The 12,604-nt window shown below is 51.1% G+C and overlaps 2 protein-coding genes across 2 annotated transcripts in view; one reads left to right on the top strand and one right to left on the bottom strand.

Annotated features, from left to right (window-relative positions):
* Positions 1-106: 106 nt before the first annotated feature.
* LOC140735239 (uncharacterized) overlaps positions 107-12,604 on the top strand; it is a 49,712-nt gene continuing 37,214 nt past the window's right edge. Inside the window, exons 1-2 of the mRNA XM_073060069.1 lie at positions 107-1,217; positions 5,876-6,081. Coding sequence (XP_072916170.1) covers positions 1,187-1,217; positions 5,876-6,081 — 237 coding nt within the window. The 5' untranslated portion in view covers positions 107-1,186. The remainder of the gene's footprint in view (positions 1,218-5,875; positions 6,082-12,604) is intronic.
* Positions 10,684-12,604, bottom strand: part of nme4 (NME/NM23 nucleoside diphosphate kinase 4) — a 43,279-nt gene continuing 41,358 nt past the window's right edge. The window contains exons 4-5 of the mRNA XM_073060071.1: positions 11,097-11,209; positions 10,684-11,009 (exon numbers count right to left, since the gene is read on the bottom strand). Coding sequence (XP_072916172.1) covers positions 10,889-11,009; positions 11,097-11,209 — 234 coding nt within the window. The 3' untranslated portion in view covers positions 10,684-10,888. The remainder of the gene's footprint in view (positions 11,010-11,096; positions 11,210-12,604) is intronic.

Here is a 12,604-nt window from a genome sequence, read left to right as displayed (position 1 = left end):
GTAACAGATTAGCTCTATTTTTCAGCTGTATATCGAATCATCCAGTGAAGTATGTTGTTTGTGTCAGATTGAATCGGCGAGGATTGTGCTGGGCCCACAAGTGAAATTAAACATACAACAGTGCAGCACAGAAACAGGCCGTTTGGCCCATGATGTGCCGAAACAATTAAATTATTAATCAAATGGCCAGCTAAACTAATCCCTTCTGCCTACACAATGTCCATTTCCTCCCATCTTCCTCACATTCATGTGCCTGTCTAAATGTCTGTGAAAAGTCTCTAATGTATCTGCCTCTACCACCAGCCCAGGTAGTGCATTTCAGCCACCCACCACTGTCTTCGTAAAAAAAAGTTTGCTCCTCATATCTCCTTTGAAATTACCCCCTCCCCCGACCTTAAATACTTGCCCTCTGGTATTAAACATTTCAACGCTTGGAAAAAATAATGTCTATCCATTCGATTTTTGCTTCTCGTAATCTTATAAATCTTGATCAAATCTCCACTCAGCCGTGGCTCATGCAGAGAAAACGACCTGAGTTTGAACTTTTATCCAGCCAGCATCCTGGTAAACCTTCTGCAGCCTCAGCATCCTTCCTCCAACAATACGCAGTACTGTACTCCAGATGCGGCCTAACTAGAGTTTTTATAAAGCTGCAGTGTAACTTCCTGACTTCTGAACTCAGTGCTTCGACTAATAAAGGCAAGTATGGCATTTGCCCTCTTACCCACCCTATCGACCTGTGGCGCCACTTTCAGGGAGCTGTAATCTGTTATGCTTCCAATGACAACATAACGTGCCCACAGCTTGCTAATCCTAACCTGTACATCTTCGGAATGTGAAAGGAAACCGACACAGTCACGAGAGAACATGCAAGCTGTTTGTTGACGGCGGTGGGAATTGAATGCCGATCAGGAAAACGATGCAAAACTCAGAGTCACCTGACCTGAGTTTGACCACACTGAGAAAACGTGTGATTGGCTGAAGTCACCTGATCGGGGTCGGACACAAGGGAGAGTAAGAAGCTGTGGAGTACAGGGCCTTCGTTTTTTATCCTTAAATATAAAACTAATCTTAAAACTATTTCAAGATAAATCTTTAATTTTTCCCTCTATTCCCTGCAGTCAAGTACCTGGCTCTCGTATGTTTTCACTTTCCAGCTCATTACACACATTGGCATGCCATCCATATGTATCAACCGTGCATCCAGGTACTACAAGGTAAAACAATCTGTTATTTGTCAGTAACAGCTACAGAGGAGGTGCAGGGTGGGCAGACAATAATGTGAGAAAAGGCCTTTCTGATGTAGATTGTGAGGTCAAGTGTCCACCTTATGGGAGGAGGCAGGAGAATGGGGTTGAGAGGGAAATGATGGAATGGCAGGGCTGACTGTATCTTGGGGAATGATTAGGACCTGTTTGGGTGGGGAGGTCAGGCTCTGTTGATGGAGAAAGACTGGTCAGTGATTGGCAGAACCCATAGCTGCCAATCCTGACGGTCAACTGAAGCTGTGGAGATTGAGACAGTCTGTTGCTGCACCTCGCCCAGTTGACCCTGTTGGAACACTGCAGGCAGGCACAGGAAGAGCCCACACTGGACAATGCCTCCTCCAACCCTGCCTTCATGCAATTTTGGTGGCACAGGAGGTCTTATGCATTAGCAAAGGCAAATAAAGATAAGCTGGGACAAGCAGCGTGACCATTGTTGGACTGGACCGATGATAGAGTGGGGGGGCTGGGGCGAGGTACGTACCTGGGTAGTTACCGTACTTCATCCTTCGTTAGTGCACAGAGCGGCGAGAATGGCTCCAAGGGCTGGTTTGTGTGAGATGTGAGACCTCCAGCCTCCCAGCAAACCACATCTGCACCTGGTGCACCAAACTGCAGCTCCGTAGCGAATGTATTAAGCAACTGGAGCAGCAGCTTGATGACCTTCGGCTCATTTGGGAGGTGATGGACAGGAGTACAGGGAGGCTGCAGAAGGCTGGAAAGTGGTTGACTGTTAGGAAAGAAGGGAAATGGGTGGTTCTGTATGCTCTGGGGCTTGGAAGGGGGGAGAAGAGCTCTGCAGTAGTGATAGGGGAGGCTATAGGCAGAGGTGTAGACAGGAGATTCTGTGGTTGTGGTAGAGACACCTGGATGGTATGTTGCCAGGGTCAGGGACGTTCTAAAGGGGGAGGGTGAGTGGCCTTGAGCCTTAGTACATAATGGCACCAACGACAGGTAGGAAAAGTGAGATTGTGAAGAAAGAATTTAGGGAGCCAGGTAGCAAGCTGAAAAGTTGGACCTCCAGGGTAGTAATCTGTGGATTGCTGCCTGTGCCACGAACCAGTGAGGGTAAGGATAGGGTAACTTGGCAGATGAATGTGACTGAGAAACTGGTGTGGGAGCAGGGTTTCAGATTACTGGATCATCGGGATCTTTTCTGGGGACGGTATGACCTGTACAGAAGGGATGGGTTACATCTGGTTCTGAGGAGGACCAATATCCTTGCAGGCAGGTTTGCTACAGCTGTAGGGGAGGGGTTAAATTAATTTGGCACGGGGATGGGAACTGGAGTGATAGGGCTGAGGTTGAGGATGAGCGGAGGCAGTGTGTAGTGAGACAGTCAAGAAAGACAGACAGATGAAAAGGCAAAATTGCAGTCAGTGTAAAGAGGACAAAATGGAAAAGTGTGACACACAAGACTGAATGCAGGCTGTACACTTAATAATGTAGATGATCTTGTAGCACAGTTAGAGATTAGCAGGTATGACGTGGGCATCACTGAGTCTTGCTGAAGGAAGATTATAGTTGGGAGCTTAACATCCAAGGATACACCTTGTATCGAAAGGACAGGGGGTGGGGTGGCTCTGTTGGCAAAAAAATAAAAACCAAATCATTAAAGAGGTGACATGGGAATCAGAAGATGTAGAATCCTTGAATAGAGTTAAGAAACTGCAAGGGTAATTACACCTTGATGAGAATTATATACAGGCCTCTGGACAGTAGCCAGGATGTGAGGTGTAAATTACAATGCATGTCAAAATGACAGTGTTACGATAGTCATTGGGTATTTCAGTGTGCAGGTAGATTGGGAAAATCAGGTTGATGCTGGATCCCAATAAAGAGAATTTGCAGAATGCTTACAAGTTGGCTTTTTAGAGCAGCTTGTGGCTGAGCTCACTAGTGGATCAGCATGGGTGTTGTCCAAAGATCTGGATTTAATTAGGGAGTTTAAGGTAAAGGAATCCTTAGGAGACAGTGATCATGATAGAATTCACCCAGCAATTTGAGAAAGAGGAGCTAAATCAGCTATATTAGTATTACAGTGGAGTAAAGAGAATTACAGAGGCATGGAGAGGAGCTGGCCAAATCTGACTGGAAGGGAACACTGGCAGAGCAGCAATGGCTGGAGTTTATGGGAGCAACTCAGAAGGCACAGAATAAATACGTCCCAAAGAAGTAGTATTATAAAGGCAACAATGGCTGACAAGGGAAGTCAAAGATTGCATAAAAGCGAAAGAGGGCATTTAATAGAGTAAAATTTAATGGAAAGTTGGAGGATTGGGAAAGCAACAGAAGGCAACTAAAAAGACATCGGGGAGAAAAGATGAAATATGAAGGTAAGCTAGCCAACAATATCAAAAAGGATATCTTTTCCCTGACATATAAAGCATAAAAGAGAGAGAGAGTAGATTTTGGACTGCTGGAAAATGATGCTGGAGAGGGAGTGATGGGGGACAAGGAAATGGTAGACAAACTGGTTAAGTATTTTGCATCAGTCTTCACTGTGGAAGACACTAGCAGTATGCCAGAAGTCGAGAGTGTTGGGGCAGAAGTGTATGAAGTTGCCATTACTAGGGAGAAGGTGCTGACAAGTCTGAAGGTAGATAAGTCACCTGGACCAGATGGTGTACACCCCAGGGTTCTGAAAGAGGTGGCTGAAGAGATTGTGGAAGCATTCGTAATGATCTTTCAAGAAGCATTAAATTCTGGAATGGTCCTGGAGGATTGGAAAATTGCAAATGTCACTTCACTCTCCAAGAAGGGAGGGAGGCAGAAGAATGGAAATGATAGGCCAGTCAGCTTGAGTCGATTGTTAAGGATGAGATTTCAGGGTGCTTGGAGGCTCATGATAAAATAGGCTGTAGTCAGCATGGTTGGAATTGTTTCTTTAAGGCAAAATCTTGCCTGACAAATTTATTTGAATTATTTGAGGAATTAGCAAGCAGGATAGACAAAGGAGAATCAAGGGATGTATAATTGGATTTCCAGAGGGTCTTTGACAAGGTGCTGCACACGCGGCTCCTTAACAAGAGCCTGTGGTATTACAGGAAAGACGGATAAAACTTTGGCTGCTCGGCAGGAGGCAAAGAGTGGGGCCCTTTTCTAATTGGCTGCTGGTGACTAGTGGTGTTCCACAGGGGTCTATGTTGGGACCACTGTGGCCAAGTTTGCAGATGTTAAGATATTTGGAGGGGCAGGTAGTGTCGAGGAAGCAGGGTGGCTGCAGGAACACTTGGATAGTTTAGGAGAATGGGCAAAGAAGTGGCAGGTGGAATATAGTGTTGGAAAGTACACAGTTATGCACTTTGATAGAAGGCTTAAAAGCATAGACTATTTTCTAAACAGGGAGAAAATTCAAAAATCCAAGGTGCAAAGGGACTTGGGCGTCCCTGAAGATTAACTTGCAGATTGAGTCAGTGGTGAGAAAAGCAAATGCAATGTTATCATTCATTTCGAGAGGACTAAAATATAGATGCAAGGATGTAATGCTGAGGTTTTCTAAGGCATTGGTGAGGCCTCACTTTAAGAATTGTGAGCAGTTTTGGGCCCCTTATCTAAGAAAGGATGTGCTGATATCGGAGAGGGTTCAGAGGAGGTTCACACGGATGACTCTGGGAATGAAAGGGTTATCTTATGAGGAGTGTTTGACAGCTTTGGGCCTGTACTCACTGGAATTTAGAAGAATGAGGGGATCTCACAAACTTATTGAACATAGAAAGGCTCAGGTAGAGAGGATGTTTCCTATTGTGAGCAAGTCGAGGACCAGAGGACACAAGCCTCAGAATAGAGGGGTGTCCATTTAGTACGGAGATGAGGAGGAATTTCTTTAGCCAGAGTGTGGTGAATCTGGTTGATAGGTTCTTGATTAGTCAGGGAGAAGCAGGATCATTGGGTTGTGAGGGGAAATGGATCAGATGGCAGAGCAGACGCGATGGGCTAAATGGCCTAATTCATCTCCCATGTCTTATGGTCTCACTTTCTGCAGCCCAAAGGCATCAGTAGACTGTCACACTCGCCCAGCTGCACCCTGTGGGATGTAGAAACAGACCCCACTCCCCTCCAGTGATAACTTCAGATCCACAGTAAAGGCATTCACTGGGCAGGTTTTTATTTTAAACTTGGCAGCTGTAACAGCAATATCCTTGATACTGGGCTTCTAATTACATTTATTTTAATTTGATTATTTCAAATTGATTTAATTAACTTAATTTAAATTCCTTTGTGGAAATGGCAGAATTGGAACTCATGATTGAGTTGTTGGAGGTTGTGGTTGACTCAGTAATGATGAAGTTGCTGCCAATACCTCCTCTCCCCTGCTCCCACTCGCAGGCTGAACGTTCCTCTAAAACAGTTGAAACAACTAACTAGTGCCTTGGCTAATGAAGGCAGCTACACCATCTAATCAATGTCCATTCAACCACTTTAATGAAGTGGCCACTGAGTGTATGTCCATGGTCTGCTGCTGCGCCCGTCCACTTCATCGTTCAACGTGTTGTGCATCTTCTGCACAGCAACATGTGGTTATTTGAGTTACTGTCGCCTTCCTGTCAGCTTGAACCAGTCTGGCCATTCTCTGACCTCTCTCATTAACAAAGTGTTTTCACCCACAGAGCTGCCGATCACTGGATGCTTTTTGATTTTCACACCATCCTCTGAATTCTGGAGACTGTTGTGCATGAAAATCCCAGATCAGCCGTTTCGGAGATACTCCAACCAAACTATCAAAGACTCTGTCATTCGTCCCTCCGGCATTTATCCTTGCAAGTGCTACACCTGCTCCCTCACTGCCATTCAGGGTCCCAAACAGTCCTTCCAGGTGAGGCGACACTTCACCTGTGATTCTGTTGGGGTCATCTGCTGTATCTGGTGCTCCTGGTGTGGCCTCCTGTCCATTGATGAGACCTGATGTAGATTGGGAGACCGCTTCACCGAGCACCTACACTCTGTCTGCCAGAAAAAATGGCATCTCCGCTGGCTACCCATTTTAATTCCACTTCCCATTCCCATTCTGATATGTCAGTCAATGGCCTCCTCTGGTATTGTGATGAGGCCACACTCAGGTTGCAGGAACAACACCTTATATTCTGTCTGGCAGCTTCCAACCTGATGGTGTGAACATCGATTTCTTAAACTTCCACTAATGGCCCCTTCCCGTCCTTCAAACTTCCCCATCCCCTTTTCCCTCTCTCACTTGCCCATCTCCTCCCTCTGGTGCTCCTCCCCCTTTTTTCCCATGACCTTCTGTCCTCTCGTCTCAGATTCCCCCTTCTTCAGCTCTGTATCTCATTCACTAATCAGCTTCCCAGCTCTTTACTTCACCTCTCCCCACCCCCAGCTTTACCCCTCTCCCCACCCCCAGCTTCACCCGTCACCTTGTGTTCTTCACCCCTCTCCCCACCCCCAGTTTCACCCGTCACCTTGTGTTCACCCCTCTCCCCACCCCCAGCTTCACCCGTCACCTTGTGTTCTTCACCCCTCTCCCCACCTCCAGTTTCACCCGTCACCTTGTGTTCACCCCTCTCCCCACCCCGTTTCACCCGTCACCTTGTGTTCACCCCCTCTCCCCACCCCCAGTTTCACCCGTCACCTTGTGTTCACCCCCTCTCCCCACCCCCAGTTTCACCCGTCACCTTGTGTTCACCCCTCTCCCCACCCCCAGCTTTACCCCTCTCCCCACCCCCAGCTTCACCCGTCACCTTGTGTTCACCCCTCTCCCCCACCCCGTTTCACCCGTCACCTTGTGTTCACCCCTCTCCCCACCCCCAGTTTCACCCGTCACCTTGTGTTCACCCCTCTCCCCACCCCCAGTTTCACCCGTCACCTTGTGTTCACCCCTCTCCCCACCCCCAGCTTTACCCCTCTCCCCACCCCCAGCTTCACCCGTCACCTTGTGTTCACCCCTCTCCCCACCCCCAGCTTCACCCACCACTTTGTGTTCTTCACCCCTCTCCCCACCTCCAGTTTCACCCGTCACCTTGTGTTCACCCCTCTCCCCACCCCGTTTCACCCGTCACCTTGTGTTCACCCCTCTCCCCACCCCCAGTTTCACCCGTCACCTTGTGTTCACCCCTCTCCCCACCCCCAGTTTCACCCGTCACCTTGTGTTCACCCCTCTCCCCACCCCCAGTTTCACCCGTCACCTTGTGTTCATCCCTCTCCCCACCCCCAGTTTCACCCGTCACCTTGTGTTCACCCCTCTCCCCACCCCCAGTTTCACCCGTCACCTTGTGTTCACCCCTCTCCCCACCCGTTTCACCCGTCACCTTGTGTTCACCCCCTCTCCCCACCCCCAGTTTCACCCGTCACCTTGTGTTCACCCCTCTCCCCACCCCCAGTTTCACCCGTCACCTTGTGTTCACCCCTCTCCCCACCCCCAGTTTCACCCGTCACCTTGTGTTCACCCCTCTCCCCACCCGTTTCACCCGTCACCTTGTGTTCACCCCTCTCCCCACCCCCAGTTTCACCCGTCACCTTGTGTTCACCCCTCTCCCCACCCCCAGATTCACCCGTCACCTTGTGTTCACCCCTCTCCCCACCCCCAGTTTCACCCGTCACCTTGTGTTCACCCCTCTCCCCACCCGTTTCACCCGTCACCTTGTGTTCACCCCTCTCCCCACCCCCAGCTTCACCCGTCACTTTGTGTTCACCCCCTCTCCCCACCCCCAGTTTCACCCCGTCACCTTGTGTTCACCCCCTCTCCCCACCCCGTTTCACCCGTCACCTTGTGTTCTTCACCCCTCTCCCCCACCCCCAGTTTCACCCGTCACCTTGTGTTCACCCCTCTCCCCACCCCCAGTTTCACCCACCACTTTGTGTTCTTCACCCCTCTCCCCACCCCGTTTCACCCGTCACCTTGTGTTCACCCCTCTCCCCACCCCGTTTCACCCACCACTTTGTGTTCTTCACCCCTCTCCCCACCCCATTTCACCCACCACTTTGTGTTCTTCACCCCTCTCCCCACCCCCAGTTTCACCCGTCACCTTGTGTTCACCCCTCTCCCCACCCCCAGTTTCACCCGTCACCTTGTGTTCTTCACCCCTCTCCCCACCCGTTTCACCCGTCACCTTGTGTTCACCCCTCTCCCCACCCCATTTCACCCACCACTTTGTGTTCTTCACCCCTCTCCCCCACCCCGTTTCACCCGTCACCTTGTGTTCACCCCTCTCCCCACCCCCGTTTCACCCGTCACCTTATGTTCACACCCTCTCCCCACCCCCGTTTCACCCACCACTTTGTGTTCTTCACCCCTCTCCCCACCTCCAGTTTCACCCGTCACCTTGTGTTCACCCCTCTCCCCACCCCCAGTTTCACCCACCACTTTGTGTTCTTCACCCCTCTCCCCACCCCGTTTCACCCACCACTTTGTGTTCTTCACCCCTCTCCCCACCCCCAGTTTCACCCGTCACCTTGTGTTCACCCCTCTCCCCACCCCATTTCACCCACCACTTTGTGTTCTTCACCCCTCTCCCCACCCCGTTTCACCCGTCACCTTGTGTTCACCCCTCTCCCCACCCCGTTTCACCCACCACTTTGTGTTCTTCACCCCTCTCCCCACCCCCAGTTTCACCCGTCACCTTGTGTTCACCCCTCTCCCCACCCCCAGTTTCACCCACCACTTTGTGTTCTTCACCCCTCTCCCCACCCCCAGTTTAACCCGTCACCTTGTGTTCACCCCTCTCCCCACCCCATTTCACCCACCACTTTGTGTTCTTCACCCCTCTCCCCACCCCGTTTCACCCGTCACCTTGTGTTCACCCCTCTCCCCACCCCGTTTCACCCACCACTTTGTGTTCTTCACCCCTCTCCCCACCCCCAGTTTCACCCGTCACCTTGTGTTCACCCCTCCCCACCCCCAGTTTCACCCACCACTTTGTGTTCTTCACCCCTCTCCCCACCCCCAGTTTCACCCGTCACCTTGTGTTCACCCCTCTCCCCACCCCATTTCACCCACCACTTTGTGTTCTTCACCCCTCTCCCCACCCCGTTTCACCCGTCACCTTGTGTTCACCCCCTCTCCCCACCCCCGTTTCACCCACCACTTTGTGTTCTTCACCCCTCTCCCCACCTCCAGTTTCACCCGTCACCTTGTGTTCACCCCTCTCCCCACCCCCAGTTTCACCCGTCACCTTGTGTTCACCCCTCTCCCCACCCCCAGTTTCACCCGTCACCTTGTGTTCACCCCCTCTCCCCACCCCCAGTTTCACCCGTCACCTTGTGTTCACCCCTCTCCCCACCCCCAGCTTCACCCGTCACCTTGTGTTCACCCCTCTCCCCACCCCCAGTTTCACCCGTCACCTTGTGTTCACCCCTCTCCCCACCCCGTTTCACCCGTCACCTTGTGTTCTTCACCCCTCTCCCCACCCGTTTCACCCGTCACCTTGTGTTCACCCCTCTCCCCACCCCCAGTTTCACCCGTCACCTTGTGTTCACCCCTCTCCCCACCCCAGTTTCACCCGTCACCTTGTGTTCACCCCTCTCCCCACCCCAGTTTCACCCGTCACCTTGTGTTCACCCCTCTCCCCACCCCCAGTTTCACCCGTCACCTTGTGTTCACCCCTCTCCCCACCCCAGTTTCACCCGTCACCTTGTGTTCACCCCTCTCCCCACCCCGTTTCACCCGTCACCTTGTGTTCTTCACCCCTCTCCCCACCCCAGTTTCACCCGTCACCTTGTGTTCACCCCTCTCCCCACCCCGTTTCACCCGTCACCTTGTGTTCTTCACCCCTCGCCCCACCCGTTTCACCCGTCACCTTGTGTTCACCCCTCTCCCCACCCCCAGCTTCACCCGTCACCTTGTGTTCTTCACCCCTCTCCCCACCCCCAGTTTCACCCGTCACCTTGTGTTCACCCCTCTCCCACCCCCAGTTTCACCCGTCACCTTGTGTTCTTCACCCCTCTCCCCACCTCCTTACTCCGACTCTCTCTTTCTCTGGTCCTGAGGAAGGGTCTCGGCCCAAACTCGTCAATCGTACTCTTTTCCAGAGATGCTGCCTGACTTGCTGAGTTCCTCCAGCATTTGTGTCTGTTGCTTGGATTTCCAGCATCTGCAGATTTTCTCCTGTTTATGACGGGCACTTATTCTTCCCCATTCTGATGTTTGCTCTGAACAACAGATGGATCTCTTCCCCATGCATGTATGCATTGAGTTGCTGCCGCCTGATCAGGTGTACCTAACAAAGTGGCCACCATGTGGACATGGTGGGGTGTTTCATTTTCATACTCTGGGCTCTTGCTTGTACCGGGTTTGAATCCCAGACCCAGACCGAGATTCTGACTTCACATCACTGTTTCTCCACCCTCTGGTTTGCTGTTTCATGAGGCATTTGATTTGAATGAAGAGTTTCAACCCAACAGAGGTTGTTGAACTCAGCCATCTATTGATAAACATCCTCAAACATGAGGCAGTAATTCCCTGTGCTTGGCACAAACGATTTTATTGCTAATCGATACCTTACAGGAGTGGTTGGTCTGAAGCCAGTCTGACACCAAAGAGTGGGGTGGGGGAGGGAGTCACACTGGGTTCAGGGGAAGTTGGAGGAGATTGTAACAGATAGCTCTGTAACTTTGGAATGTATTGTTGACACTGTCCCTGGAGGTAGTTGGTGTTGTTGGACGTTTGCAGTTTATAGGTTGTAGGTACTGCCTGCAGCACAACATTCCCACTGAACCAGCTCGCTGTGACGGAACCACAGGCCGATCTCCTTCTTGGCCACTTCAACCGAGTCGCTGGCATGGACAGCGTTCCTGCAAAGAGGGACGACAGTTACAGGAGGCGAGGCTCAGAACTCACCGGAGTGTTCGGACGGTGGGAGGTGGATCCCCCTCTCCTACCTGCTGATGTGAACACACAGGTCCCCACGGATAGTCCCAGGAAGAGCCTCTCCAGGACTGGTAGCACCCACCATCATGCGAGAAACCTTCACCACGTCGTGACCTTCCCACACCTGCAGACGAGACAGCACAAATCCAGCAGGGAAAAGAGGCCGGGAGTGAGGGGTACAGGCTCCTCAGCTGGCAAGATCAATCTAACCCTTCCCCATCCATATGCCTGTTTCAAAGTCTCTTAAACGTCCCTAATGTATCTGTCTACCACCGCCTTTGGCAGGATGTTCCACACCCACCACTGAATTGAATTGAATTGACTTTATTTCTTAACATCCTTCACATACATGAGGAGTAAAAATCTTAATGTGCAGTCATACTAATTTATAATAAATAGAACAGTCAATGTAACGTAGAAATACACTCAAATCAGAGTGAGTTCATCAGTCTGATGGCCTGGTAGAAGAAGCCTGTGGGTCCTGGCTTTTATGCTGTGGTACCGTTTCCCGGCTGGTAGCAGCTGGAATAGATTGTGGTTGGGATGACTTGGGTCCCTGGTGATCCTTTGGGCCCTTTTTACACACCTGTCCTTGTAATCTTGGGAAGTTCACAACTACAGATGCACTGGGCTGTCCGCACCACTCTCTGCGAGTCCTGTGATTGAGGGAGGTACAGTTCCCATACCAGGCAGTGATGCAGCCAGTCAGGATGCTCTCAACTGTGCCCAGGTAGAAAGTTCTGAGGATTTGGGGGCCCATACCAAACTTCCACAACCGTCTTGAGGCGAAAGCGGTGCTGTGGTGCCTTTTTCACCTCGGAGCTGGTGTGTACAGACCACATGATGTGGATGAATAAAGAACCTACCTCTGACATTCTCCCCCCACCCTACATCCCTCCAATCACTTTAAAATTATGACTCCTGAATTGGCCACTTTCACCTGGGAAAAAAGGCTACTCAATCTATGCCTCTTATCATCTTGTACACCTCTATCAGGTCACCTCCCATTATCCATCGCTTCAAAGAGAAGAGCCCTAGCTTGCTCACCCTACTCATAAGACATGCTCTCTAATCCAGGCAGCGTCCTGGTGAATCTCCTCTGCACCCTCTCTGATCCAGGCAGCGTCCTGGTAAATCTCCTCTGCACCCTCTCTGATCCAGGCAGCGTCCTGGTGAATCTCCTCTGCACCCTCTCCAATCCAGGCAGCGTCCTGGTGAATCTCCTCTGCACCCTCTCTAATCCAGGCAGCGTCCTGGTGAATCTCCACTGCACCCTCTCTGAGCCAGGCAGCGTCCTGGTGAATCTCCTCTGCACCCCCTCTAATCCAGGCAGCGTCCTGGTGAATCTCCACTGCACCCTCTCTAATCCAGGCAGCGTCCTGGTGAATCTCCTCTGTACCCTCTCTAATCCAGGCAGCGTCCTGGTGAATCTCCTCTGCACCCTCTCTAATCCAGGCAGCGTCCTGGTGAATCTCCTCTGCACCCTCTCTGAGCCAGGCAGCGTCCTGGTGAATCTCCA

The sequence above is a fragment of the Hemitrygon akajei genome, chromosome 11 (genome assembly GCF_048418815.1).
Source record: "Hemitrygon akajei chromosome 11, sHemAka1.3, whole genome shotgun sequence".
NCBI classification, from domain to species: Eukaryota; Metazoa; Chordata; class Chondrichthyes; order Myliobatiformes; family Dasyatidae; genus Hemitrygon; species Hemitrygon akajei.
The sequence above is the reverse complement of the archived record's forward strand: the minus strand, read 5'-3'. Positions and strand labels throughout refer to the sequence as shown.